Below are 26,711 nucleotides of genomic sequence, written 5' to 3' on the forward strand. Positions count from 1 at the left end.
CATTTCTGCTGAAAAATGACTAAACAATCAGCTTTCCGTGGAAAGATGAGAACAGGTAAAAACCCAGTAAAAGGTGGTGTGGGGATAGGACAATAAAGATTTATACTGACCTCACTGCAAAACTAAATAATGGCAGCAGACATAATGGTCTCAAAGGTTCATGTTGATAAGGAGTCTGAATATATCCCTGTGATCGGTGACTTTTATGTGTACTTGTCTTTCTCTGTTTGACTAAATATGGTCTGCCCTGGTCATGACAAAAAAAAGCACAACATATATAGGATTTATAGAAACACATTTAATGTACTAAAAGTAAAACTCTAAGCAAACAAACCTATGTACAAATAAAAAAATATGATTACAAGAGCATTTTTCATTGAAGCTGAACACACTGATATCTTATGGAATAATCAATGCTCCACTCACAGGTATACAGGCTGTTTTCATACACATAATCCTTTGATCCTAACTGTAAGATGGGCAGACATCTTCAGGCCCTGTGCTGTTTAAGCGGTAGAACAGGCACCGTAGGCAACACCTGGTTCTGGAAGACAAAGTCCTGGACGCGGCGGAAGACCCACAGGAATATAAGCAATACGCTGACATACTGAATCCATGCAAACTTGATCATCTCCCAGAAACCTGGACGATAAGTAAGGGCTCAAAGTCAAAGAAAAAAACCCAAAAGGAGCAGTCAGTTTTATGTTCACACCCATTAATTCACCCATTCTGTCTTTTTTCTTTCTCACCGATTACTCAAAGTCTCCCAGGTGGGAGTATCAAATGACAAAGACTATCTGATTATCAAGTTGTGTGAAGATTAAAGAAGCTGGTTTCTCCTTCCATCTGTTGGCTTTTACTCAGGCTTTTTAAACAGCAAGCAAAAGATCTAGTATCAAGACAGGCTGTTTGTCATACAATGTCACAGCATGCAGATCTGATTATCAGGTAAATAGATCATTAATATGATGATGATGATGATGATGATATATCCACTAGAATCTCATATACTGATAGGCACTGAAAAAAACAAAAAATAAACCCTGTCCTTTCTGAACTCACAGTGCACGCATCACACGTGCGCACACACACACACACACTCACTCACACACACACACACACACAAAAAAGGATATCTGATGACCTCCACAGGGTAGCGCACCTCTGCACTTATCCTGAAGGGAGCCCCAGGAGCTCGACCCACTGTCCAAACTGGACTTGGGCAAGAGAAGACAGTAGTCACTAAAGAGATGGTAGGATAAGGAGAAGACGATACGGGGTTAAGTGTGATAGATAGATAGATAGATAGATAGATGGATACTTTATTAATCCCGAGGGAAATTTAGGTCATCCAGTAGCTTATACACATACACAAATACACTTATACACCTCACCGACATACATACATAAATCACATATACATACACATAGGGAGAACATATTCACACAGAGTGTTTCCAGGTACAGGAAAGGGTCTGACCCTATTGTACAGAGTGCAATGATTTTGACAGTGTCGGTGTCCAGGAGGAAAGTGAAAAGTGATCTTGTGCTGCTGGTGTGGAGAGTGCAAAAAAATATATAATGTTCTTGTGCTTGTGAGGATGGGTAGTGCAAGATAGTGGTCTTGTGCTTGTGTGTGTGTGTGTGTTTGGAAAGTGCAAAGTGATAGTGCAGAATATGTAGGTGGTAAAGTGATAAGTGAAAAGCACAAGCCAAAAAAAAGAGATGTTTATAGTGAGGGAAGTACTGCAGTTGCAGCTAAAGATAATAGCAGCCGTAACATTATATATTAAGTGTGGGAGCAATTCACCTGTTTCATATTAACTTCCAATCAGTTTGATTATTTACATTTCTCGATAACTTCCTGACCCCTTCATTAAATCATTTTCTACTATATATTTCAGATTAAAATAACCCTTTGTCTCAACTAACACAGAGGGGCAAGCTCATTACACGGGTAACGACTAGGAGTCAAAGAATTTGGGATGTTCTAGTTCAGTTGATACCGACACTGTGTACAAGGAAGTAATGTGGCATCACCTTCCTTATTTAGTTACCTTAGATAAAAGAGATTCAATATTTGGACCACAATGAAGGCTGTACTGTGTATGCGTGCCTGTTTTATGTTTAGTGTCTTACTCCCCTGACTAAGACTTTTCTGTTTCCTCAATGGGCCATGTCTGTAAAGAGCAAGTAAAAAAAGTTTGATCTTTTTTACAACTAACTTCTTAAGTCTTGTAAAGATTGTGGCATGATGGTGCTGAGGGAACCTATACATATATTAATATTAAGTCATAAAAAACAATGACTATAGCAAAATATGAACAATAAATGATTAGACAATATCAAAACCCATTTGTGTATCATTAAAGACCGTCCATGTGCATTCACATGTCAAAAATGTTTTCTTACAGTTTCTTTTGTGGTATGCTCCAATGATTTTGACCAGATCATAGCTGCTGGCAAAGGGACTGTGGCCATCAATGACTGATATCTAGGGCAGAAAGAAATTGGTTTATACATGGGAAAAGATGTTTTATTATGCTAGTAATCAGGGGCCTTGCACACATGCATGAGCAAGAAGACATCAGAGTTCATGGTATATGATGCATATGACACCAGAAGAGATCTGGGACTGGAAACCATCTAAGCTGTGGCTATCACACTCACCACAGTGCTGTGTTACTTTGACCATGGAGGAAAACACTTCAATTTATAGGCATTCTCCAACTAATGTCATGACCCTATGGTTGTTTAACACAAACCATGGCAGCGGTAAACATAAAAAGCTTTCATATAACAGAATTAAGTCACTGCAAGTGAAGCCGCACTGCAGAGAAATCTAATAAAAGATGAGGGAAGTGACTTTCTGTTAAAACCTTTCTCAAAACCAACAAAACCTAAACAAAGCTCACTCAATGAAGCCAGGCATGAATGTGACTTCACAATGCCATTTGTGTGCTGTCAGAGGAACTGAGTCAAGTCTGTGTATGTCTGTAATGTGAGAGCTCACATTGTAAGCTGTGTGGAGGCCACGGTGCGGGAGGGGAACTCGTTGCTCCAAGCGCAGATCTCCACTGACAAAGAGCTGAGATCCCGGTACAGGGGAAGAGTGCTGCACAAACGCAAGTGTCTGCATGACAACAGTGGACATTCTCTACAAAAGGAAGAGACAGATGGAATAGAAATGACGCATGCACTTCAACGGGTATGATGAAACAGAATGCTGGACAGGTGTGGGTGTGCAAGTTTTCCATACAAAGAGCTGGTAGGAGAAGGTGAGAAGCAACTGGATGCTGTAGACCTGCTCCTCAGGTGACAGAGGAAGCTCCAGCTGGAGATTCAATTGGTCTAACTTCCCATCCTGATTCTGATCCTCCTCTCTAGCCTAAAAATTGAGCCGCAAAACAGGTATCAGAGAATGAATTCATGAGTATCCTAGCGTCTCCCTGCTGAAGCACACTAAACTACACGAGCTGCAAGGTGCTACATAGTGGACAGGGAAATTCGTAGTATGAACCACAAAACAAGATGCAGCGTGAGTCTACACTTACCGAAACCATGGGGATTCGTAGGTTGCTTCCTAATAAATTATTTAAACTGGGGTATGTGCTCCAAGCAACGTAGTCACCCTTTGTGCTGGTTGCAGTCACCAGAAGCATCTGATACTGAAACCTGACAACGGGTTGTTCTTCGTAGGTGCTGCGTTTCAACCAGAATCCTGCGCAGAATGTGCAGTGAGATGGTGACTGTTCTGGTACACACCATCTTGTGACTAGCCTACCATCATGACTTAATATTAAAGGAGGACAATTTGTTACATCAACTGATGATTTTACCTTGACTTCTGTAGGCAACCAGGAGAGGAGGAATGTAGGTAAGACATAGAACAGCTATGGCAAATAACGTGGCTTTCGTGCACACGCTAGTTTTGTATCGAATTAACGCCGGGTGAGAGTATACTTCATAAAAGCCCATGACTGCAAAAACAAGTAAAACTTTGCGATAATCATGCAATAATGCAAATCAGCGTGTAACAACAGAAGTGTGCGTGAAGGCAGCAGTCTCTTTCAGCTAGCAGAGCAAACACGCAACCTTAGCTAACTGGCTAGTGGCGTGTAGCTAACTATTGTATGATATGGACGCTACGACTATCTAATAAGAGCAATCAAAATCAATTCAGACAGAAGTTGGTGCCGTGTTCTATCATTTTCTGACTGTTTCGCTTCGTGAAAAGTTTAGGATTTGCCATAAAGAAACAAGAAAGTTCCTTTAGCTACCTAGCAACATTTCTGTCTACCCGTAGATGCCGCCGCGTTTATCCCCAACTTCCTGTAGATTGGCGTCTTACCGTTACCATGGTTGCGATTATCCATAGCAACCGGCTCTCCCCTCCTCCCGCACACCACGGGTGCTCAGCGTCATTAAGGTCGGATTCCAAAAATATGTTGACATGATATGCATACATGTCTGGCCACTGAATCTTAAATCAACAAGCCACTATCGTTTCACTTTTAAATTTAGATGTGTAATAGGCCTACTTTGCAAATAACTCATTAGTATACATGAGCACTTGGGTGAAAAACCTTAACGTTTCTCAGTTACCTCAATATTAAAACCCATAACTAAGTACTACATGCACATTTAATATAAATAATATCTGCAGAACATAAAGGTTTCTTCTTAATACTGAAAGCAATAGTTAAACGAATTCTGTGCATCCCCGAAATGTCAGAGGATTGACGTCATCTTTGGGCTGGACCGACTTGGATGCCTTGTGCTTGCAATCTTGGGAACTATATTGTTGACGTTTCAGTTTTATTTTCATTGTAGCCTGTGTAGCATCGCCAACAGTTCGTTTCTGTGCTTAGTGCACTACCTTTTTTGCAATTTCGAGACGCTGACGGCGCAAGCAGTCTGCAAAAATGAAATGGATGTTCAAAGAGGACCATTCCTTGGGTAAAAAATACATTTTTGGAAATGGTTATGTCACAGGTTATGTACTACAGCACTGTCAAACTGCTGGCTAATGGTTCCTAGCTAGCTACTTACCCTAGTTATTCAGCTAACGTTAGCTGCTAAGTGCAGTTCATCCAGCTAGCAACTGCTGTTGTGTTATCTGTCAAAACATTCATCCACATACGGTTTATATTTAACAAAAGATTGAGGTCTTTGCAATTGTAGTTGCTCTAACCACTCAGTTTGAGCCTTTGAAATATAACTAGCCATATTGAGGTTTGGTGTTTACATGTTGGCAAGCTTACTAGGATCACCAGCTTTGTAATGTTAGCGTTGGCTGCCCTTAGCTCGGGGAAGGTTAGCATTCGCAAGCAAACCATATATCGATTAGCAAGCGATATCGGTGACAATAAGCTAACGTGAAACATCATCTGCCGTATTACAGAAATAAGTATGTCGACGGGCACAATGTTTACAGTATCCCTTCCCTTCTAATTAAGCATGTCATTTTGTAATTGTTTGCCTTGCGTGTTATAGTCATAAAGTAAATAGTGGAGTCCCAACATGATAGTATGGTAAGCAAGCTAACGTTAGGTGTCATCAACTACCTGAGGCACCGTCTTTATGAATAACGTTAAATATACAACGCAAAATAGACCTAAGTTAGTATACATATATATATAATTGGTATCCTTAACCATCCTAGCCTGAAACCGTTATAAAGGTATATACCAATTCTTCTTTAAGATTTCTGTCCCTTCCACATCTATAACGTCAGTTTTTATTATTACTTAAAAAAATGTATCCTGCAGTGGGGAACATTATCACAGGCCCTTATTGATCTCATAATGTTGTTGTTAACTGCCTAAGTGCCTGGCCTTTTCTGAAAGGACAGTTAGGCTAAGTGTATTCTGCAACAAGACAACTCAATTTGCCTACCCTATGTTTGTAGCATTTACAAAAGACAAAATCATATGTAATTTTGGAAGTCCGCGAGGACACGGCATGGGAATATTACTCTCAATGTTTATGGGTAACTTGTTTGGAACTATTTTCTATTGTATTACATTTTATTGGACAGAAAATCATCTTCAAATGTGCCTTTCACTGTACGTGTCTCCTATAGACTATGTCTCTGAAAATAGCCTCCAGATGTAGGTTAATAAGGCTAGTGTTTTAGCATTTAACCTCAATAATGATTTCGCTTAATGAGAAGAATTCTTAGATGGAAGCTATAAGTAAGCTAGGCAGTTTTCATTTCAAATTAATCTGTTGAAATCTTAAGAATATATTGTGTATCTGCATGCATTTGTATGTTCCATTATATGTGCATGCAGGCATGCATTATATGTGTGTGGTTCATTGTGTGTTTCTATGTTTATTGCTCAACCTTAAATAGCTGTGGCACAGTACATAGTGTATAGTGGGGGGATGTAAGACATGCGATTCAAGCCACTTCAAATCTGTGTGCATTTGATGAATGCACAGTGGCCACCTTTCGCAACCCTTACCCCTTCATTGTAATACGTGACCCATTGGAATTGTGCCACTGCACACATACCACAGGTGACTGAACTAACTTTGTGCAATCATGGTCGCCTCTCTCCTCCCTGACACAGAGCACCGATGTGTGGAGTCTGCCAAAATCCGCAACAAATACCCCGACAGAGTTCCGGTGAGTAGCTCGTGGCTCGCTTCACGGCTGACAGATTCAGATTCTGTGGGGATGTCCTGGCGTATCTGTCTCACTCCACTTGTGTTGAGCTCCAAATTCCTTTCCCCTTGACACCCTGTGGGCCTCAACCTGCTGGAGCTGGTTGTGCTCAGCTGTGTTGGTGCTAGTGTCAGTACAAGCTTCTTGCCAGTGCTTGGCCTCCCTTAATGCAACCTCATACCCTGGAGGGTTGGTGGGGGGGGGAGGTGTAGGGTGACAGCCTTCCGTATTCTTCACTGTAACCACAAGTCCTCAGGTGAAGTCCCTTTGTGAAGCACTCAGGGCAAATAATTGGAAATGTTTATGTATGTCAGTGCTTTTGTGATCCCTAGAATGGGATGGGAACTGACCCAAAATTCACTTTTGTATTCATGAAACGTATAGTGTTTCTACAAAGCTCTCTCCCCTTTTCTTTTCTCTGAGGGTGTGTTCATTTAATCTCCGAGGCCAGAGTCGCTCTTTCATTCTCAATACAATACTCTCTTTATCTGGAAAGGTAGTTTATGTTGGTACATTTAATCGTATTGTATTCTGTGTACTTCTCAGGTCATAGTAGAGAAGGTGTCTGGCTCACAGATCGTAGATATCGATAAGCGGAAGTACCTTGTACCCTCTGACATCACAGTGGCTCAGTTCATGTGGATCATCAGGAAGCGCATCCAGTTGCCTTCGGAGAAAGCCATCTTCCTCTTCGTTGACAAAACAGTCCCACAGTCCAGGTATGGCTCCTGAGTAAACACCGTAAACACAGTTCTGTGAGAACCAAATGGGATAAAAAGGAAGTTCAATAAAGAAAAAAGAAAATCTCATAAATCTCCCTGGATGTTCCTCTCCTTTATATATATCTCTGTGTGTATGTACAGTATGTGTGTATATCTTAGATAAAAAGAGTAAAATCCAAGGATGAGGGCGATGAAGGCTTAAAAGAAGTTTAAAGCAGTTCTTAGACCAAATCAGAAACAAGGGAATTGGTTAAAGGTGCAATAGGAAGGTTTACATGCCTGATGGGCCAAACATCTTTCAAATTCTGTAACAACATTGTTACAAAATCATCAAGTACAATACATCACACTTATTTTCAGTAGCAACACATGTATTCAAACATGAATTACAAAGTATACCCAAGAAACTGATGATTGTGACAAAAAAATGCTTTTGCCTAAACATGACTGCCTGTCACACTTTCACAATTCGTCAGTACATTTTAAACAGGTGGTATGTGGGAGTCATCTCTTGTGAGGACTGTTATTTGTGTTGTCTTAAGTATTTCCGTAGAGCAGTGCTGCCTGCTGTTCCACGTGGCACAGAGGCAGGGGTACTCGTCTGTTCCTCTGCCGTCCCTCTCTCTGGGACGTGTGCGCTGCGATCCCTGTAACCCGAGAGCCGTGCCATAAGGTTGGGTGGGTGGATGGGTGAAAGAGAATTCTCTTGAGAAAATGACCATTTGCTCCACATGTACCTTTCAGCCGGGTACAATTCAGGCCACACCTTACCATCACTCATCATACAGCTCCACAATAGACCCTCCTCTTTGGAAACTGTAGAACTCTATTTGGTGCTTTAATCCTGGCCTGTTCTGAATGAAAGGACTCCTGGCTCTGTACGGCTGAGGCTCAGGTCAGTTTCGCATCTGGATGCCCCCCACTGGTCATGGTAGTCTGTACTAGTTCAGACTTGCCCTGGCAGGCGCCCCCCTCCCCCCTCCCCCCGTCCCTCCGTCCCCTGTTTCTGGACGCATTGTCCTTTTCTGGAAGAATGGCTCTGTGTGGATGATTATGGGCTGTCATGAGTCACATTCCCCCTCTGATTTCCCAGTAATTTGTCTCAGATGTAAGAAAGGAGTGGTTTTGATTCTCACTTGAGGAGAACGGAATATTCTTGGTCTACGCCATTGCTAACCTAAAAAAGCCATTCTTTTAGATAGAAAATATATGTGTACTGAAAGTGCATCTTGATGTGATCTAAATGTTTTAGTGACTGTGGGCCACTCATGCCAACACTCATGTTAGTATCAGGCCAACAATAGCAATCAGCATATAGAACCCATTGCTCTAAGTTCCTGTTACGATTTATATTTTTTAATGGTCAAAATGAGATTATGTCTTATGTAAATGTGTTTATTTAATTTTATAGACAGCTAAGTGTAGGGGACTGTTGGGTATTCTGACTGTGAAGAAGTGGATGAAGTGTTACTTGGAGTAGCGTGATTGATTGATTGATTGATTGATTGAAAGGGGTGTCTCGAAATACAGCCTGAGACAGGACTTGAGAGTTTGTTTTAAGGGTGTATGTGCATCGTTGAGGGCCTATGTGTAGAGAACTGCTCTCTGAATATGAATATGCAATTATTCTATTGCCCACAGCTCAGTTTTTGTGAGGTTTATCGTCTGGAAACTGTCTTCATAAAATGAATCACTTCGCCATGTTGAGGGGCTTATCAATCAGCGACCAGTGGGGGGTGGCTAAGTGCGCGTTTGATTGAAATGTAGTTAGAACAACGGTGGCAGTGCTAGAGCTAGACGAAGTAATACAAACAGTAGTAGCAACGCTAGAAAACCTCAACGTATTAAAGCTGCAGCAATAAGAATGTAATGATTCAGCAAGGACAAAGGCATTGCTGCTTTACTGCCATCAGGGTTTGGGAAAGCCTAATATATCAGCTTGCATCACTGGTGGTGAAGTAGGAACTGTTAGGAAATTCTGTTGATCATAATTTTAACTTGCTTAAACTTGCTTGAAGCTGTCTGCGCAGACTGCGTCTTGCGCCTAGAAGCAGAGCATGATGCTGGGCCAAGAACAAACACACATTCTGAGAAATGTCACAGAGTAAAACTAAGAAATGTCACAGAGTAAAATGTGTCCTAAAGACGGGTTCTGTTGATACCAAATTAGGAAAGGTCACACTTTTGTGGTTCCACCCCAGGTGAGGAACAGATTAAAAGCTGTAAGAGAACTATTCTCTTCTCTTTGCAAAGATAAATACAATTGTCTAAATTCTACAACTGTGTGTGTCTCTGCCTTATTATAAAAACTGCGTATTGTTGATACTAAAATATCCAACAGGAAGTATAGCAATCCCATAGTGGTCAATGTCAATTGGTTAAAGGCTGGTCCAATGGTTTCAGAATGAACCCAGTCTATGCCCATTAGGATGCAACGACTGGAAACCATCCCCACAATGGAGTGTGGTGAATTTGGGTGTGGTTATTTCCTCTTAATGCTGCACAATCTTGTGTAATCTCAAGTGTCATTTTTTGTCATTGTCTTAGAGATAGAACTTTCAGCTCATGAAAAGGTTACCCTGAAATCCCTCAAGGTGATTTCAGCAAAACCACTCATATATAAATGAATGGAGAAAAATGTTACTGCCAGGGCCAAGCAAATGTGGATGTGTGTGTGTTGATGGATATTATGTCATTATTTATGAGCGCTCCCTCACTGTTACCCATCAGTGACTGACCCATCACTGTCTCGCCCTACAGCCTGACAATGGGACAACTCTACGAGAAAGAGAAGGATGAGGATGGCTTTTTGTACGTGGCCTACAGTGGAGAGAACACGTTTGGATCATAAAGGTCTTCGCTTCATCAACACCCTCACCTTTCCACACTAACCCACCGCCCCCACCATCCTTCATTATCTCTTCTGGACGAGCTTGATTGTACTGCTGAGAAGATGGTGGTAGAAAGAAAATGCAAATCACCTCCCACCACCACCACCACCACCACCACCCCTTGCCTGCATTAGCAATGTTATGGATTTGTCTGTATGTCATTAGTATCATGTGTATCAACTTGTTAAGAGTTAATTAGAGTAGTCTATTCAAATCTGACAGAAGAAATAAAACATTCTTTGTGAATGACATCATAGTATTATAGGAGATGCTTAATATCCTTTACAGCCATTGAATATATAAAGTGGTAAGTTTTAAATGTATTCATTTATCAATCGATTTTTTTGTTGTTGTTATTCCTTTAAACTGTATATTTAAAAAAAATATTGAAAAGGGGAGGTAGCTGGATGACCTAACCAATAAAAAAGACACAAAAAAACATTTGTACTGTTTCTCTTTATTTCCTTTTGGAGGAAGATGCATTATTCCTAGCAGAGCAAAAAGAACTTGACAAACATAAAATGATGAGAACAAACCGGTGATGGAAAAACGACAGACAAACGGAGGGCACACAGAGCTGGTGGTCAAGACGAGTGCAAGAACAGACAGACAGAGCAGACAGGTGGGTTGGGCTCCGACGGAACACTGCAGCGTTTGTTAGGGCTGGGCAGGAATGTCGGAGCATTCCACACACACGCTGGCATCCTCAGACTGACCACTCAAGACTGTGCTGTGCAAACACACTGGGGTGAAGCTCTACAATAGAATGTACTATTAAATGTACTATTAAAACAATATATTCTGTATATATATATATCTGTGTTTACGTTTCAACATATTTGAACCCATTAGATAAGACAGGGTTCACTGACGGAAAGTCAACAGTGCTCTGGAATTAAACTCCCCATAAAAAATATCCTTTCGCTGTAAACTCTTAATCAGTAGGAGAGTCAGTTTGTTACCCTGGTGCAAAGGGTTATGTGTACGGGGGGATGTCTGAGGTCACCCAGCTGTTCCACTGTGCTGTTGTTGGCTGTCCACTTTAGTCCACTCATCACACCCCAGCTGTGTGTCCGGCTCTGGCCCTCCAAGCAGCCGTGTCCTCCAAGCGCATCTGAAGTTGGCCTGACATGTCTCTTGATCGCTGTTTCTCATGCACATCTGTGTTTGGCCGTGTCCTCGATTCCCCTCCGGCAGAAGAAACGACGTTGTGCTCGGCTTCCAGCCCCAACAACAACCCCCCGACTGCGAGGGGCCATCGTCCTCACTCAGCCTGTCGGGGGGGAATCTCCTCCTCAGCGGAACTGCAACAGCTCTCGAGGACTGCGCAGCCACAAGGGCAAGGCCTGCGCACGCAGCTGCAGCCAGGCCTGCTGGTATGCGCCAGCAGCCTGCTTGTAGTCCCAGTACGTCTGCAGCTCCCTCTCCCTATTCAAAAGAGCAAGACACAAGTGAGAACAAGACTCAGGGACTTGGATGGGCTCCAAACTGTGAAAGTGCGCTCTCCCCTTACAGATGATCAGTTCACTCTGAGGGCAGGTTTCAGGTGACAGGGGATCTATGGGAAAATGAAGGGGGCTAGGAGAGAGCCTGGACTCTCCGTTTTCTTTCTCCTTTCCCTAGTGTCTCCATATCTCTCTGCCCCTCAAAGGAGTCTGAAGGCTGCAGCCCATCGGCCAGAGCTGGACACTGACCGACCGGCACGCTTTCATTTCCTGTGTCTGCTGGCTAGAGTGAAGGGCAAGAGCTCACTGTTACAATGGCAGAGCTGCTCTGAGTACATGTCTGTGTGTGAGCAGCAGTGAGCTACATACTTATGACTCAATGATAATGAACCCTGCTATCCGAACCTCACTTATATTTTTTCATAATAGCATTTCACAAGAGATGAATGGCAGACATTATTCTGTTGTCCCTGAATTACATGAAGCACGGATCTGAGACTGTGGCTGCTATTGGCTGTTCCACAGATCTAATCCCAAAGCCTGTGAGGCACAGAGGTGGAGGTAGTGGGGGGATAGGATCATATTATGGAGTGTGTGTGTGGAGGGGAGATTTGTACAACAAAAGCACTCTGTTCTCCAAGCGGAGGATTTTGCTATTTAACACACACACACACACACACACACACACACACACACACGGGTTGATGCTGGCTCTCACCTGAGTGAGGCTGGGAGCTGGGCGTTTGGAGTTGCGGTCACAACAGTCTGGAAAGCGTGAAACAGCTCAACTTTTGAGATACGAGACCTGAAAAATCAAAAAGACACAAAGACAATTTTAATCAAAACACACCATTGCCTAGAATCTTTGAGATTTGTTAGGCAGATAGTCTGTCAAAGTATTTGAATATAATTTAAATCCTGGAAGTGCCTGTTCTTCCAAGCCAAAAAGGCACTCACAAATAGGCACACACACACAGACATGCCTCATTACCTTGCCTGTGGTGTGCCCACAGCCTTCTTGGTCATCCCTTGCTTGTACCCATTTGCAGTGACATCTAGTGGCTGGTTGGAAACAGCACACCAGCTAATTGCTGAAATGAAAAACAAATGTCCATTGCAAAAGAGTTCCTCCTCAACCTCCTCCTCGTCCTCGTCCTCCTCCTCCTCCTCATGTAACACAGGCTCCCTCGGTGCTCCCATATCCATGAAAAAAAGCCAAAACACACCCAACATAAACCCAGTAGTTTGGTAGTTTTGATGGATCAAATCCTCAACTTTTGGATTGTGTATCGATAATGAATTACCAAAACGAAAGCCCATTCATAGTGGGAAACACTATGATGGCATACATTTATACAGATTGCCTGGAAATAATTTGGATTTCCCCCCATTTAAGTTGCACACAGACGTGTACATCAAAACTTTAAAAACAAACTTGGTTAAAAATGAATTGCATGTTATTCATTTTGAGAACGATCAAATAATGAACACACAAACACACAATATGGTAAATAAAGAACAACAACGGGACCTGGTTACGGTCCTGATCCTAAGAATTTTACAGATTTTTTCCAGAGGGTTATACAGGTGGGCGTCTGGGAAAGGGAAAGTGTGTGAGTGTTTGTGTGTGTGTCACCTGCTCCACAGGGTGAAACTCTGCCCTGGCTGCTCTGGTGCGAGTGCTGGGTCTGTGCCAGGCTGTGGCTGAACTCCAGGCTGGACTGCACTAGCTCAGGGGGGTGCACTGAGAAGCCAGCTGGCAGACCGGTCACCTGGGAGCACCTAAGAAACAAGAACAACAGTGTAAGAGCCAAATTCATGATTTCATGTGTTATAATAATTTAGTTAAAAAAGATTTAAAAAGGTATCTGAAGATAAATCATTTCATTAGGATTTGAAAGAATGTTTAGGTTGAACTATATAATTTAGTATTGTATTTAAAAGCTGAATAACTTGTCAGAATGTAAGCTTCCAATCAGATGACGTTACGTCAGTATAATACCTGCGTGTTGGACTGAACTCAAAATTGTGGTACAGAAGACTCAGAACAGACGGAGTGCCACTACAAACAGCTTTTCACCCCCAGTGTGCCAGACTCCCCCCCACCATTCACTCTCTCCATTCCAGGAGCAACACTTCACATCTGTCTTCACTTCTGTTTCTGCCAGCATCACTAGCATGGATGTTCAGGGTTTGGGATTGAGGCCTATGCTGTTCTCTCATAGACTTGCCATTGGACATTTGTAGATGTATATTGGTATATTTATTTAGCATTTATATAAATATAATATACATATATATATATATATATATATATATATAGTTATTTATTTAGTAATTTAGCTGTGCAGCATTTAAGGTACCACTCTATTAACAAACAATCAACTTCCAAGTGTCTTGACTGTCCGCAAATCACCACTTCAAAAGACCTCTATCTGATTTTGTACTTGGTTCAATAGAGTTCAATAATGTGATATAAAAAATTGTGAAAAGTGACTCATATCTTTATGTTTCAGAAGAGGCTGTTTCATTTTGACCCCTTCAACAGTCAAAATCTAACTGTTCAGTAATAAATAGCCAGCCTATTTAAATTCAGAAGGGGGTCTTGCCCGTGCTTAGAATACGCACTCAGGACTCATGAACCATGAACCATGACTATGGGCTTAAAGAACACAAAGCCGGATATTCAACTTCTTTGTTGCTTAATATATGGAGTAGTTCTCTGTAAGGTCACAAATCATTTACCCTCTTAAAAAGTTCGTACATTTCCAGGATGCATGTTGCATAATACGGATACAATTAAAATAACAGAATAAGTCAATATTTGTCTGGTTGGGATGGCTCACCGGTCGCACAATGCTCGCTGCATTGTGTGTTGGCTGTATGGACACTTGCCAGTGATTACTGTGGTGAAATAGATTGCCCCCTGCAGGTAGTGGCTCAGAAGGGCTCCCTGGAAGCCCAGTATGGCCCAGCGGGCCATTTTGTCACTACACGAGAGGGACAGGGTGGGCTCCCCACGGCCTGGCTTCACCCTCAGCACCCCTGTGCTATGGTAACAGATGCCCGGCTCCTTTGGGTCAGAGGTCTCTCCAGGAACACACTTGGCACCGGTGCGATGGATGTCTGGAGCCGGGTGCTCCCCAGCATCCTCTCCTTGTCTTGTGTGAGTCTCCGTCTCCAATGGCTCGGATGAGTCTTCCGCGGGATGTACATTCTCCAGTTGTGGAGGAGACCCAGCGTTCATCTCCTTGTCTGGGCCTCCAAGATGGTGGCGTCTCTCCCCCTCTGCCCTAAGGCGCTTGTTGGCCTGGTCCTCTTGCCTCTCTGCTCTGCGTTTCAGGGCTGTCTCTGGTGCATCCCTGCCTTCACCCTCACTGTCCTCCTCCCTCACAGGTGGACAAGGCTGTGATGGGCTGTCCATCATGGGAATGATGGACGCATCTCCACCTGTCAGAATGGCAGGAGAAATGCTGTTCCTGAGTTTCACCTCTGAATGTGCAAAGAATAAAGGATTGTCCTACATGACTTCAAGGGTTTAATACATAGGCCCATACAAAATCCCCAATCAGACTCAAAAACGCAGGCATTTATAATTGGTATTATTATGATTATAATAATTGTACAGGGCTTAACGGAAGACACCATCAAAAACATTTAGCATACTATTAGTCACTGATATATTTGGGGGGAATACATGGGGGCAGTACGTCAATGCTTCAAGAGGATATGCATGATTGTATAACTGGAGGATCTGAGACCGCATTGGGGGTACTCACATGGAGTGTGACTGGTAAAAAACACAAAAGACACTTCAGGATGCACTTTCCATTTGCCCAGCTCCTCCGCCGGGCAGAACACTGAGCTGGTCTCTCCAGACACTGCAAGTCTCAGCTGCTCTATCAGGTACCTGCAGAGGGGTGGAGGTGGCTATTCACATCATCAATGTGTATGAAACACGCCTCATGTTCACACACCATTGCACCTTTTCACAATGAAATCCAGGATACAGGATTGATTGTTTAAGTAATTGTGTTCTCAAACAGAGGGCTCAACAGGGTTTACATACCAACTGTTGACTTCCCACATGTTTGACAGATGTACACAAAAACCACACACCTGACACACCCTCTCCTGGCGATGACCTCAGCATGGCTGTCATTCAGAATATCTCCTGTGACATATAAGGACTATGAGTTACTATGCCTGGCCCTTCTTGGTGTGCTTTTAATGAATTAGGCCTACACCGTCTCGCTTCTGGACAAACAGGACAGCAGAACATCACCAAAATTATGTTAATTTCGGAATTCCCTCAGGGTGCTTTGGAGAGGACAAGGCTAATACCCAGAAAACTAGGCTATTAATGACGACTGAATCATTTTCGCCGTAACAGTTTGAGATGAAAGCCAATTGATAGGCCACAGGAATAAAGTTAATATAAAACTAACCCTGGCTTCTGAAAAAAAAAACATACCCTTAGGACTCATTGCAGCACGTCCAATGCATTTCGTTCCAGTTCCCAAAGACACAACCTTCATCTCTGTTAGGGGTACAATATCCATTGCAATGCATATTAGATGAGAACAAGTCATACTGTAGATGTATTTGCTTACAAGGATTTCAAATATGGGCACTAAATTGTGTCTATGTCCATCTATCGCCAAAACGATGTTACACACCCTCTTCATTGGGTTTCTGGTGCAGTTCCACTACAGCTGCCAGAAGTGTCCACTCTCTACCTAGCTCCGGCTTTCCTCTTTTGGGCAAGTTACGGAAATGATCGTAACAAAGTTTAGCAATTGTATCTGCTGACCACATACTTTTGTAGCAACACTAAGAACACAAATTACAGTGAATTCACAAACTACTGCACAAGCTAGCTGCTTGCTCACAAAACCGCCCATGCTTTGTGACGTTCCGTGCGTGGATAGGTCAAACTCCGAGTGTACTACTGGTTGGTCATCAAAACAAATCGGAACCCACTTCCTTGCTGTCTTCCCTTATATTGTCTTCAGCACCAACTGCATCCAAAGGTGTCTATGTACTTCCAATCCAACAATTATATTCTTTCTCTTCTTTCAGATAGAGAATTGTAAAATCAAACTACTCTTACCCACTTAAAACCTAAGTTATTATCACATCCGTCCCAGCACTCACCAGGAGAGGGAGCTGTCTACATCAGGTTCTTTTTTCCCTACTGTCCTAATCTCAGTACAGTACTGTGCAAAGATTGTATGCACTTTTGAAATGCTGTAATGTAATAATTATGCTTGGAAAAATAATTTCATGAATAGTTTTTACTTAATCAAATAACAATATACAATGTGCAGTAAACCAAAAAAACAAAATCAAATCAATATTTTGTCCGACCTCCCTTTGTTTTCAAAACAGCATCAACTCGTCTATGGGTGCACTTGTATCGTTTTTAAAGGTAGCTTACTTGGGCAGGTAGGTTATTTCAAGCATTTCTGAGAATTTAACACCACAGTTCTTCAGTAGATTTAGATTTTAGTCTAGTTTTGATTCCTTCTGCCCTTTAACCCTCCTATTATGTTTGGGGTCAATTTGACCCTTTTCAATGTTTAACGTCTCTAAATAAATGATTGGCATAGTTTTTTTTGCTTCATATTTAATGACTTTTCCTAATCTAATGGGGAGAACTGGGTAAACACAAAATTAACATGATGATATGTTTTCAATGTCCTGTACACATGCTTTACGCATAGGTGTTGTTTGGGGTCAATTTGACCCCAGGCTGTTTTAATTGTATAAAATATATAAGAAATATAAACTTTTTTTATCACATTGATACTATTCTTGATTACAGAAATAGTTTTCTATTCCATATGTTATAGATAACAACAATATGTACTTAGAAATAATATGAAGCCATAAAACACCAGAAGGATATCTCTTTCCAATTTTAAGTCAATCAGTGAGATTTGATGGTGATCTGCATATTTCTCCATAGTAGCGTAACATGTATTCTGGATGTATAAGGGGGGTGGGTGGGGGTATTGTTTTATTTTTAAGGGCTATTTAGGTAGTCAACAAACAAACCTAAAGTACCTGACACATAAACTTGAGTAAAAAAAAATATTATAATCATTTTTTGGAGGTTTAAATTGCTGGGGTCAAATCGACCCCAAGCATAATAGATGTGGGTAAAATTTGAACATAATAGGAGGGTTAATGTATTCCTAAATATCACTGGTTTTGATCTGATAGGCCTCTGTTGCTTTGTTACTTTCTTTCTTTAACAGCATATAAATGTATCACTGGAAAACTTCACTATTCTCAAAAAGAGTGTTTGAAAATGTAAAATATGATATTTCCTCCTGACACACGAATGCGCATAAGGATAGAAAATAACTGTCTTAGGCGTACGTTTTGTGAAACAACTTAAGTTCCTAAAACAGCACTGTTTGTTGTTTTGTAAATATCAGAAAAACTCAAGCTAGTGGTCCTCTTATCCAGTGCCTTGAGACTCCACCCCTACCTCACCTGTGTTCTGGATAAACACTTGGAATAAACCTGTTAACCGACTCTGTATGTCACTGACCTATATAGCCAGACAAAAGACAAAGACATAGACTGAGAACTTAGACTGAGACTTAGAACAACATCAGAGGAGGGATTCATCCTTTTTGGGTGGACATGGCCTCCAGAGCTTCCCTCTCAGAGGAGGATTTCTCCTGTCCTGTGTGCTGTGACATCTACAGGGACCCTGTCGTACTTCTGTGCAGCCACAGCTTTTGTAGAGTCTGTTTGCAGCAGTTCTGGAAACAGAAAGGCATTTGTGAATGTCCCGTGTGCAGGAGGAGAGCCTCCAGGACTGCGCCGGCCACTAACCTTGTCTTGAGGAACTTGTGTGAGGCCCTCTTACAGGAGAGAGGTCGAAGAGCTTCGGCAGTGCACTCAAAGCTGGAATCTCCCTATAGGTTTGCAGTGGAAGTGAAGACAGCATCTGGAAAGTCTTCAGGTGAGTCGGAAATACTGTGCAGTATACACAGCGAGAAACTCAAACTCTTCTGCCTGGAGGACAAGGAGCCTGTGTGTGTGGTGTGCCGGGACTCAAGGAGACACGGCAATCATGCCTTTCAGCCTATTGATGAAGCAGTTCTGGATCTCAAGGTGAAATAATCTTTCTCCAGAGCTTATCTTTTAATGTATTTAACTGAATTGTTTAGAATTGAATTAATTTACATTTCATTCCTTTGTTGAAATGTAAAGAAATAAGCGAATTAGAACATTCAAAAAGGTCATACTTTCATGAAAGTGCATTCAAAAAGTGTATTTTCTCAAAACCCACATGTCTTTACTACTGACCTTCATGCCTCATTGTTTGTTGTTGAATCTTGGGCAGTTGTGGTGACACAAAGTGACTTTGTGTTTCTGTTTACCTATAAGCAAAGAGATGGACTGATAGAATCAGATAGAAGTAAATACTGACTGTCTTCTTAGGAGGAGCTTAAGCACAAACTTAAGCCCTTAGAGGAGAAGCTAAAGACCTACAGAGAAGCTAAACTGTTGTTTGACCAAACAGCAAGACACATAAAGGTGAGGCAAAGGAAAGTTACTTAAAAAGGGGTGTTTAGTTGCATTGCAGTTTTTTCTCACTTCCATATTCTAAGTCCCCCCCCCCCTCCAAAAATGTTTCCCTTAAGTGCCAGGCCAAACACACAGAAAGGAAGATGAAGGAGGAGTTTGAGAGTCTTCATCAGTTTTTACGAGATGAAGAGTCTGCCAGAATGTCTGTGCTGAAGGAGGAGGAAGAGCTTAAAAGTCAGATGATGAAGAAAAGGACTGAGGAGATAAGCAAAGAAATACGGAGTCTATTTGACACAATTAAAGCCATTGAAAAAGAAATACATGGGGAAGATATCACATTCTTAAAGGTAAAAGACAGCTTTTACGTTTACCTTTGAAAGTATTTCATTATTTACTATTTATTTAAGTTTTAATGTATTGCACCTGCAAAATACAAATAAAACCAAGTAAAAGTGCTTTTTAAAATACCTGGTCCTTGAGTCATTTTGTAATATTTTAATTTTCACATTGCCTCTCATCAATTGTTTTGCAGAACTACAGTGGCATAGCTAAGAAGTGAGTATCTTGACTTCTGTCATCATGGTACTGAAGCCAAACCATTGCCAGGTCTAACCCAAAGGTGTCATTCCAGAGCCCAGAGCACACTCCCGGACCCAGAGCCAGTTCCAGGAGCACTGGTCAACGTGGCGAAGTATCTTGGTAACCTGAGGTTCCGAATCTGGGAGAAGATGCAAGACATGGTTCAATACAGTGAGTAGCAACAAACTGTAGGACTGAATGTGTCAGAACATATCTTGAGCTTGTTTTCTTTGAATCCTTTCGAGAATTGCCTGAGACGGCAGAATTGCCGAGTAAGCGGTAGATAATGAGATAAGGTACCTGTGTTAGCAGTGCAACCTCTCTCTGCATTTCTGCACGTTCTGCATTTCTCTTCTTCCCATTTATCTGTGGTTTCAGACCCCGTGATTCTAGACCCAAACACAGCAAATCCATGCATCTTCCTCTCCGATGATCTGACCAATATCTGCTACAAGGACAAAGGTCAGCAGCTTCCTGATAACCTAGAGAGATTTGACTACTGGGAGTTTGTGCTGGGCTCTGAGGGCTTCACCTCAGGGACGCACTGCTGGGACGTGGAGGTGGGGGACAGCACGCTCTGGGCTCTGGGAGTGACCAACGAATCTGTGCAGCGGAAGGGCGAGACGTTGTTGAAGAGCGGCGTGTGGGGCGTGGGCTACTACAATGGTGAATACGGGGCGAGTTCCTCCATGGACCCTCCGACTCCGATCACAGTAAGCCCCAAACTTCAGAGGATACGAGTGCAGCTGGACTGGGACAAGGGGTCAGTGTTGTTCTCTGACCCTATTGGTAACACACCTTTGCACACATTCAACCACAACTTCACGGAGAGAATCTTTCCATACTTCAGTAATTACTGTCAGCTCTGCCCTCTGAAGATCATGCCAGGGAATGTTTCTGTAGGAATGCAGCTACACTGATAAAACAGATGTGGTAACTATGCATTTAATGGTAAATGTAGCGAACCCCTTTTTGTTATTATTTGAATGTATTACGTACTCTTGCCACTGGTAGCTGTGTGACCTAATTCATACTAGCATATTGGTAATCAGAGAAGAAGCTAATGCAGTGTCAGGGACATTAAATGAAAGACCTTCTCCATATCCACAGTGTGCAGACAAAGTTACATATTGTAATCATGGGCTTTAATAATCTAAATGGTGAACTGGGAAACAGTTTGTTTGTTTTTGATGAAATGTAGTATGAAAAACAGTTACATACAGTATACACTCATTCTGTGTAGATTTAGTCATCAAACCAGTCAAATGAGACATAAAGACACACAAACAGAAACAAATCATGAACCTGCTAAAGGAAAGGATGGTGTGCATAGCCACTGATCTGTACAAATTCTAATTACCACAGCTTTTCTTTTGTGCTTTGTGTCCTCAACTGTCATCTTAAGGTGTACAACAAAATGAGTTTGAAGTTAGTGGAGTGTGAGGAACAAGGATGTATGAATATTGTGCAGAAGGAACCTTGAATCTTTGAGAGGTTAGGACACACATTAAGATAATTCCTGTGGTTTGGGTTAGGTTGGGACTGATGAAATGCTATTAATTAATATTTCAGAGCCTGGAAAAGTATGAAGCTGGACAAATATAATGTTCCATGCATGACCTGCAGCTCACCCTGACTACAACAAAGTGTCCATGCAGTGTAACAACAAAGTACAACTACAAGTTTGTTTTCATGCCTGCCTTACACTGTAGTTTTGAGACAGGTTCAAGTTCAGTGACAACCAAAGAGTTGACATATTTATGCATTTCAAATAAAGTATTTAACCACACAAACACAAATACACGTCTTCTTGATATCTTTATTATTGCACTACACTACACTAGATTTGTGAGTCAAATGTATAATTGAATAAAATATCCGTTTTAGTTTTGAATACCCCATACCACATGTTGACATACTCCATACTCAGCCTGTAGGGAAAAAAAATAATACACTTGTTGAAGATATTATGTTGTCTGTAAACTCAACATGGCCTCCAGGTAACTCCGGAAGAGGGTGGAAATACCATGCCTCATATCACAGGTCTGAACAACACTACCATGGCTCTGCATTGCTTTAGGTGGCACAGCTCATGGCCTCGATCGGTAGGCGTCTAAATGTCCATCCATTTTGAAATGTAAACAATTTACAGAATGATCTTAACTGTAACAGATGAAACATGAAGTCTGCTGCACACTGAATGCATATCAGCGCAGAGAATGAAAACATGTTTGATTCATTTTAGACTGACAAAGCATAGAGATCCTGATCCCATCCTGGTCCACAACCTTTTTATAGACCCGCTCACTCTCCTTTCGTTGTTGTTTCACTACTATACTTTCCCAGCGACATTCATTCATGGAGAAACATTTGTAAAACAAGAACATCCGACTGTGTCGTTGTTACGTCATGGCCTACTTTGGTGGGCACACATATTAGGGTTAGATTTGGTGAATGCCCATCATTATGTATGTCTGTTGAGTTTTCTTTCTGTTTAGGCCATGTTTCTGTTTAGCTGACATAAACGTTGCAGTCATGCTTTGGGGAAGGGGAACACACACACACACACACACACACACACACACACACACACACACACACACACACACACACACACACACACACACACACACACACACACACACACACCCATTGTCAAAATCTCTTGAGCACATACACAAACCACACATAAGGAACTCAGGTGTTCATATGTTAACATGGTAAAATAACATTTATTAAAAGAAAAGTGTACATAAAGTAGCTGGGTTTAGGTTAAACAAGTCCCAAGAGCTAGTTTCCCTTGAATACTTAGCACAGGTTGTTTTTCCCAAATGCCCAAAGCTCAATCACAGGAAAAGAAAAGGCCAGGTAGAGAACAAAATCCTACCTCTGTGACCTATAGCACATACAACTAAAAGATATTTTTGTTCAGTCATAAAAAAACAACAACAAATATATATGTATAAAGAAAAAAATATACACGCGCACACACACGCCAAAATCTAATATTGCTTGAAAGAGTTTTAGCTAAGGAAGTACACAATATTTAAAAAAATACAATAGAGTGGGTGTACCACACGGTTAAGCTTTGAACAGTCTGTCACAAAATGTGTAGAAGAAGTCATCAGTTGAAAAAAAACAAAAGAAACTGAAAATAGGAGAGGTCTCTTTGACTCAAGCCATAACAATACAGAACATAAATAAAAGCACAATATTTTGGCCAAATGCAGCTTCAAAAGTCCATCCAGTGTCCACTTTTCAATTCTCCATGGTTGAAAATAAAAAATGAAGCTTCTCAGTGGCATTCCAAAACTTAAGATAAACAGGGAAGAGAAAAAAAATCTGTCCCGCTGTACACGTCCACTAAAGCCAGTCAGCCTGTGACAGGTATGCCTGCATGTCTTTGACAGTGTGTGTGTGTGTGTGTGTGTGTGTGTGTGTGTTCAGACAGGGGAGCCTGTTTTCTTCTGTGGTTATCCTCTGTGAGTGTGTGTGTGTAGGCACGTATATGTATATGCGTGTGTGTGTGTGTGTGTGTGTGTGTGTGTGTGTGTGTGTGTGTGTGTGTATGTGTGTGTGTGTGTAGTTGGCCCTCCTTCTGCAGCCAGTGTTTCGTGAGAGAGGTGAAGTGAATACTGGTTAAACCCTTCTGCAGGAGGAATCTATTATCTAGAGTCACTGGTTTCACGGGGACACAGGGTAAGGAACACCAGGATATCCCCCCAGACTGCAGTCCAGTTGCCATGCCGACATGTGCCGTAGGACTTCTCTCAAGTTGCTTCCCAGTCCATGTCCTTAAGTGGTGCGTTCCTGCTCGTCCACCTCCTGCTTGGTTCTCCTCAGGTTGCTCTTCATCTTCACAAACTCAGGGGTGTTCTCCTGCTCCTCCTCATCCTTCTGTTGATCCAAGTCCAGCTACAAAAACAGGCAAAGCCGATTGATTACCAAAAGCTGAAAATGATTTATAAGGGTACAGGCCTTTAACCGAAACACCTCGAACACTCATTAACGACACATCTGTATGCACAACAAGTCAGCGACTATTCTACCGCCGAGCCCCTCGTCCGAGCGAGTCTGTGTTTGCATTAGCCTACGGCCTGAGGTTGGGTTGGACTGAGTAGAGTTGAGTTGAGTTGAGTTTACCTGTTCGAGTTTCTGCTGTCTTTTCATGAGCTCGATCTCCAGGTCCGACCTCTTCTTGTGGGCCTCCTGCTCCTCCTTCTGGGCCTTCAACACCTGCTCCCGCTTCCGCTTCTCCATCACCTTCTGCAGTTCAGGCTTATTCATAGGTGCCAAGCCCCTGCAAGGGGAACAGAACAGCCAATCAGCATCTGGGTCACTGAATCATATACAAACACCAACCAATAAATGGCTGTGGTACTGATAAAGATATGACACCAACTGGTGATGATGTACGTATGCAGGTATGCTACTTGCATATACTTCAATGATTAAAATGAACACATTTTCTAGTTACAATCTCATCACAATATCCTCATGTATAAGTAACTTGACAAATACACCACAAAGTGGTCCAACTAATCATGGAATTGGTCAAGCCAGTGAGTGGTGAGTGCAAGTCAAGGCTGGGAATTCAGAGAGAGCATGAATTGCATTGGCATCATCCCATACCAACTGAAAGGCAAAGAGGGTTCGCGCATGCGCAGAGACACTCACACACACACACACACACTCCCAGATGCAAGTCACTGATGCCAGCTCATCATCAGTGCACATACGCGTATCCCAACCAGGGACAAAATGTTCTGTTTGCCAACGCTCCTGCTATCCGGTCTCCACGGCAACCACAACAACGCCATGGTAACCCAGTGATTTAGACTGGATTATTGACCAATGCAAATCAAATACTGTAATGGGACTCAAAAACAGACACATATAGTGTGTGTGTGTGTGTGTGTGTGTGTGTGTGTGTGTGTGTGTGTGTGTGTGTGTGTGTGTGTGTGTGTGTGTGTGTGTGTGTGTGTGTGTGTGTGTGTGTGGGTGTGTGTGTGTGTGTGTGTGTGTGTGTGTGGGGGGGGGGGGTGTTTGTGGTGTGTGGGTGGTAATGAACATGTGTATAATCACTCCTTCGTTCCATTTTATTTGATTGCGAGTTGCATAACATAAACTTTTGATAACCTTCCATGTCAAACTGCGCTTGCCCCACTTTGTGTAATCTGCCTGTGAAAGAGTGTTCCAGGGATGAGTCTGGGGAGAGAGGCCTAAAGGACTAACTGTACCACAGAGAACAGCCCTTGCCACTCACTCAGTGAGTCTTGTCCTCAGTGTGACTTACAGGCAATGCTTTTCCTGAGGAGTCTGAGAGTACGTCACTAAACTCATTTTCAAGCAGTGCTCCACTAAACGTTCACAGCATTTCTGACCACACTGTTTTTGGGGGCTGCTTTTAAAAATGTTTTCTACAAAATCTCGAGAGACTTTGTGAAACAAGGAATCTTCAATACATTCTCCCTATTTTTTCGATCCCTATCTTTTGTATTACAACACCTCTTCTCTATCTCTACAGCCCCCCCCCCCCCACCCCAACACACACACACACACACACACACCCTCCACCAACCCATTAGCGCTCTCTGCGAAATTAAATCAGCAGAGTCGAGATAGATATGCAGGCGCAGGCTAAAAACAGATGTTGCTGCCGTGCTGTGCCAGACTGGGCTTGCTGGGCGGGGATGTGCTGTTATGCAACCATGCGCTGCTGCTGCGCCTGCTCGGAACACAACCCCCCCCCCCCCCCCGACAACACAAGCACCGCCAGCACACGCTGTCCCCCCTGCTCACGCGCGGCCAAGCAGAGGTACGGGGGAGAACAATGTGATCATAACTCACAGAAGAGAGGGAGAGAGAGAGGGAGGGAGGGAGAGAGCCAGGAATGCACTCACACACCCACCTAGCCCTGTGAATCAGTTCCTAGTGTGCGTCATGCGCAAGATGTGAGGAACACAGAATACACAAGCTGTCCAATGATCACAATGAAAGGAAGAGCACTCGTTAGAAAAGTATTCATTACGAGTGTTAACGTTAGTAAGTTCTCAGAATGTGCTCAGACTTCTCAGAATGTGCCCATCAAGAGTGGGTGTACTCATGTTCGTGTGTTCAGCACATAGCTGGCTTAAATGTAGTCTGCTGTATGAAGTTTCTAAAAAAATAGGATCTTGAGTTTGGTCTCTGGTGATCTGCTGTTTGGACACACCAAATGTGATGAAATGTGAATGAAAATAGCAGTACTCTACACTGAGCACAGATGATTCTCTTTTCCTGCTTTACAGAGGTATGCTGGTGGTCAAACTGAACGTATTATCAGTGTAACATTTTGGCAGGGCGTGGCTTACACATCAAAACAAGTAAGTCATTTTATCACCCATACCAATTTTATTACCCATACAATGCTTTCCTTGTCACCTAGACAGTGTCACAGCCTCACCTTCACAAGGTATGTAGAGGAATGCTGGGTTACTGATTAAAGGGCTAGTGTATGACAACTAGGTCTGCCAAAACATGACTTTAGCTCGATGTGATAACGAAGGATTACTGCAGGCTTCTCCTCTAAGGCCCCCCTCTAACTACTACTACTAACACTGTTCCCACCAGAGCACAGAGGGATTCTTTCGTCACAAACAATTGAGCTCACACTGAGGTAAAATGCACCTAACGTCAAGAAAGTGAGACAGATGAAAATGGAGGGATCTAGACTAAGGCATGCATAGAAAATAAGCACGTCCTGATACATTAACAGTGTGCTGGGGGCGAATCATTTTAGAGTGACACTGATGTAGTCAAGAAAGCACTGTTCAGACTTGAAGTGTCTACAAGTGATCTGTACAGTTAA

At 42.4% G+C, this 26,711-nt stretch overlaps 4 protein-coding genes and 1 pseudogene across 6 annotated transcripts in view; 2 read left to right on the forward strand and 3 right to left on the reverse strand.

Moving 5' to 3' along the window:
- Window positions 1-278: 278 nt before the first annotated feature.
- On the reverse strand, window positions 279-4,639 carry tmem231 (transmembrane protein 231). 2 transcript variants are annotated; one of them, XM_012839134.3, is made up of 8 exons: window positions 4,352-4,639; window positions 3,840-3,980; window positions 3,555-3,721; window positions 3,260-3,388; window positions 3,014-3,157; window positions 2,413-2,494; window positions 1,137-1,242; window positions 279-653 (listed from the first exon to the last, which is right to left on the reverse strand). In XM_012839134.3, the coding sequence occupies exons 1-8, from the start codon at window positions 4,374-4,376 to the stop codon at window positions 491-493; spliced, it is 957 nt and encodes a 318-aa protein (XP_012694588.2). In that variant the 5' UTR covers window positions 4,377-4,639; the 3' UTR covers window positions 279-490. The 2 variants fall into 2 exon arrangements, with proteins under 2 accessions (XP_012694588.2, XP_031421225.1); XM_031565365.1 differs by having other exon boundaries at window positions 4,281-4,365.
- Window positions 4,640-4,919: 280 nt separating this feature from the next.
- Window positions 4,920-10,806, forward strand: gabarapl2 (GABA(A) receptor-associated protein like 2). The gene is made up of 4 exons (XM_012839137.3): window positions 4,920-4,959; window positions 6,579-6,634; window positions 7,220-7,392; window positions 10,156-10,806. Exons 1-4 carry the CDS (start codon window positions 4,926-4,928, stop codon window positions 10,244-10,246), a joined length of 354 nt encoding a protein of 117 aa, XP_012694591.1. The 5' UTR covers window positions 4,920-4,925; the 3' UTR covers window positions 10,247-10,806.
- Window positions 10,807-11,106: 300 nt separating this feature from the next.
- adat1 (adenosine deaminase tRNA specific 1) lies at window positions 11,107-16,661 on the reverse strand. The gene is made up of 9 exons (XM_031565367.2): window positions 16,411-16,661; window positions 16,206-16,271; window positions 15,851-15,905; window positions 15,511-15,641; window positions 14,578-15,181; window positions 13,368-13,513; window positions 12,723-12,822; window positions 12,450-12,536; window positions 11,107-11,714 (listed from the first exon to the last, which is right to left on the reverse strand). The coding sequence occupies exons 1-9, from the start codon at window positions 16,547-16,549 to the stop codon at window positions 11,582-11,584; spliced, it is 1,461 nt and encodes a 486-aa protein (XP_031421227.1). The 5' UTR covers window positions 16,550-16,661; the 3' UTR covers window positions 11,107-11,581.
- A 1,727-nt stretch (window positions 16,662-18,388) lies between these two features.
- LOC105910336 lies at window positions 18,389-22,082 on the forward strand (annotated as a pseudogene).
- A 483-nt stretch (window positions 22,083-22,565) lies between these two features.
- fam107b (family with sequence similarity 107 member B) overlaps window positions 22,566-26,711 on the reverse strand; it is a 25,296-nt gene continuing 21,150 nt past the window's right edge. For both annotated transcript variants that reach the window (XM_012839136.3, XM_012839135.3), the window contains exons 3-4: window positions 24,005-24,161; window positions 22,566-23,776 (exon numbers count right to left, since the gene is read on the reverse strand). In XM_012839136.3, coding sequence (XP_012694590.1) covers window positions 23,657-23,776; window positions 24,005-24,161 — 277 coding nt within the window. In that variant the 3' untranslated portion in view covers window positions 22,566-23,656. The remainder of the gene's footprint in view (window positions 23,777-24,004; window positions 24,162-26,711) is intronic.

Source organism: Clupea harengus, chromosome 3, assembly GCF_900700415.2.
Source record: "Clupea harengus chromosome 3, Ch_v2.0.2, whole genome shotgun sequence".
In the NCBI taxonomy this organism is placed as follows: Eukaryota; Metazoa; Chordata; class Actinopteri; order Clupeiformes; family Clupeidae; genus Clupea; species Clupea harengus.

Excerpts from the sequence above, each read along its gene's own strand:
- tmem231 (XM_012839134.3), bottom strand. The coding sequence starts at position 4,376 with ATGGATAATCGCAACCATGGTAACG. Across the intron at positions 3,722-3,839 it reads GGTTGCCTACAGAAGTCAAG|GATTCTGGTTGAAACGCAGC; the intron begins GTAAAATCATCA and ends CATTCTGCGCAG. Across the intron at positions 654-1,136 it reads TACCCTGTGGAGGTCATCAG|TTATCGTCCAGGTTTCTGGG; the intron begins ATATCCTTTTTT and ends TTGAGCCCTTAC.
- gabarapl2 (XM_012839137.3), top strand. The coding sequence starts at position 4,926 with ATGAAATGGATGTTCAAAGAGGACCATTCCTTGG. Across the intron at positions 4,960-6,578 it reads CAAAGAGGACCATTCCTTGG|AGCACCGATGTGTGGAGTCT; the intron begins GTAAAAAATACA and ends TCCCTGACACAG. Across the intron at positions 6,635-7,219 it reads AATACCCCGACAGAGTTCCG|GTCATAGTAGAGAAGGTGTC; the intron begins GTGAGTAGCTCG and ends TGTACTTCTCAG.
- adat1 (XM_031565367.2), bottom strand. The coding sequence starts at position 16,549 with ATGTGGTCAGCAGATACAATTGCTAAACTTTGTTACGATCATTTCCGT. Across the intron at positions 16,272-16,410 it reads CCAGAAACCCAATGAAGAGG|AGATGAAGGTTGTGTCTTTG; the intron begins GTGTGTAACATC and ends TACCCCTAACAG. Across the intron at positions 13,514-14,577 it reads CAGCGAGCATTGTGCGACCG|GTGCTCCCAGGTGACCGGTC; the intron begins GTGAGCCATCCC and ends CTTGTTTCTTAG.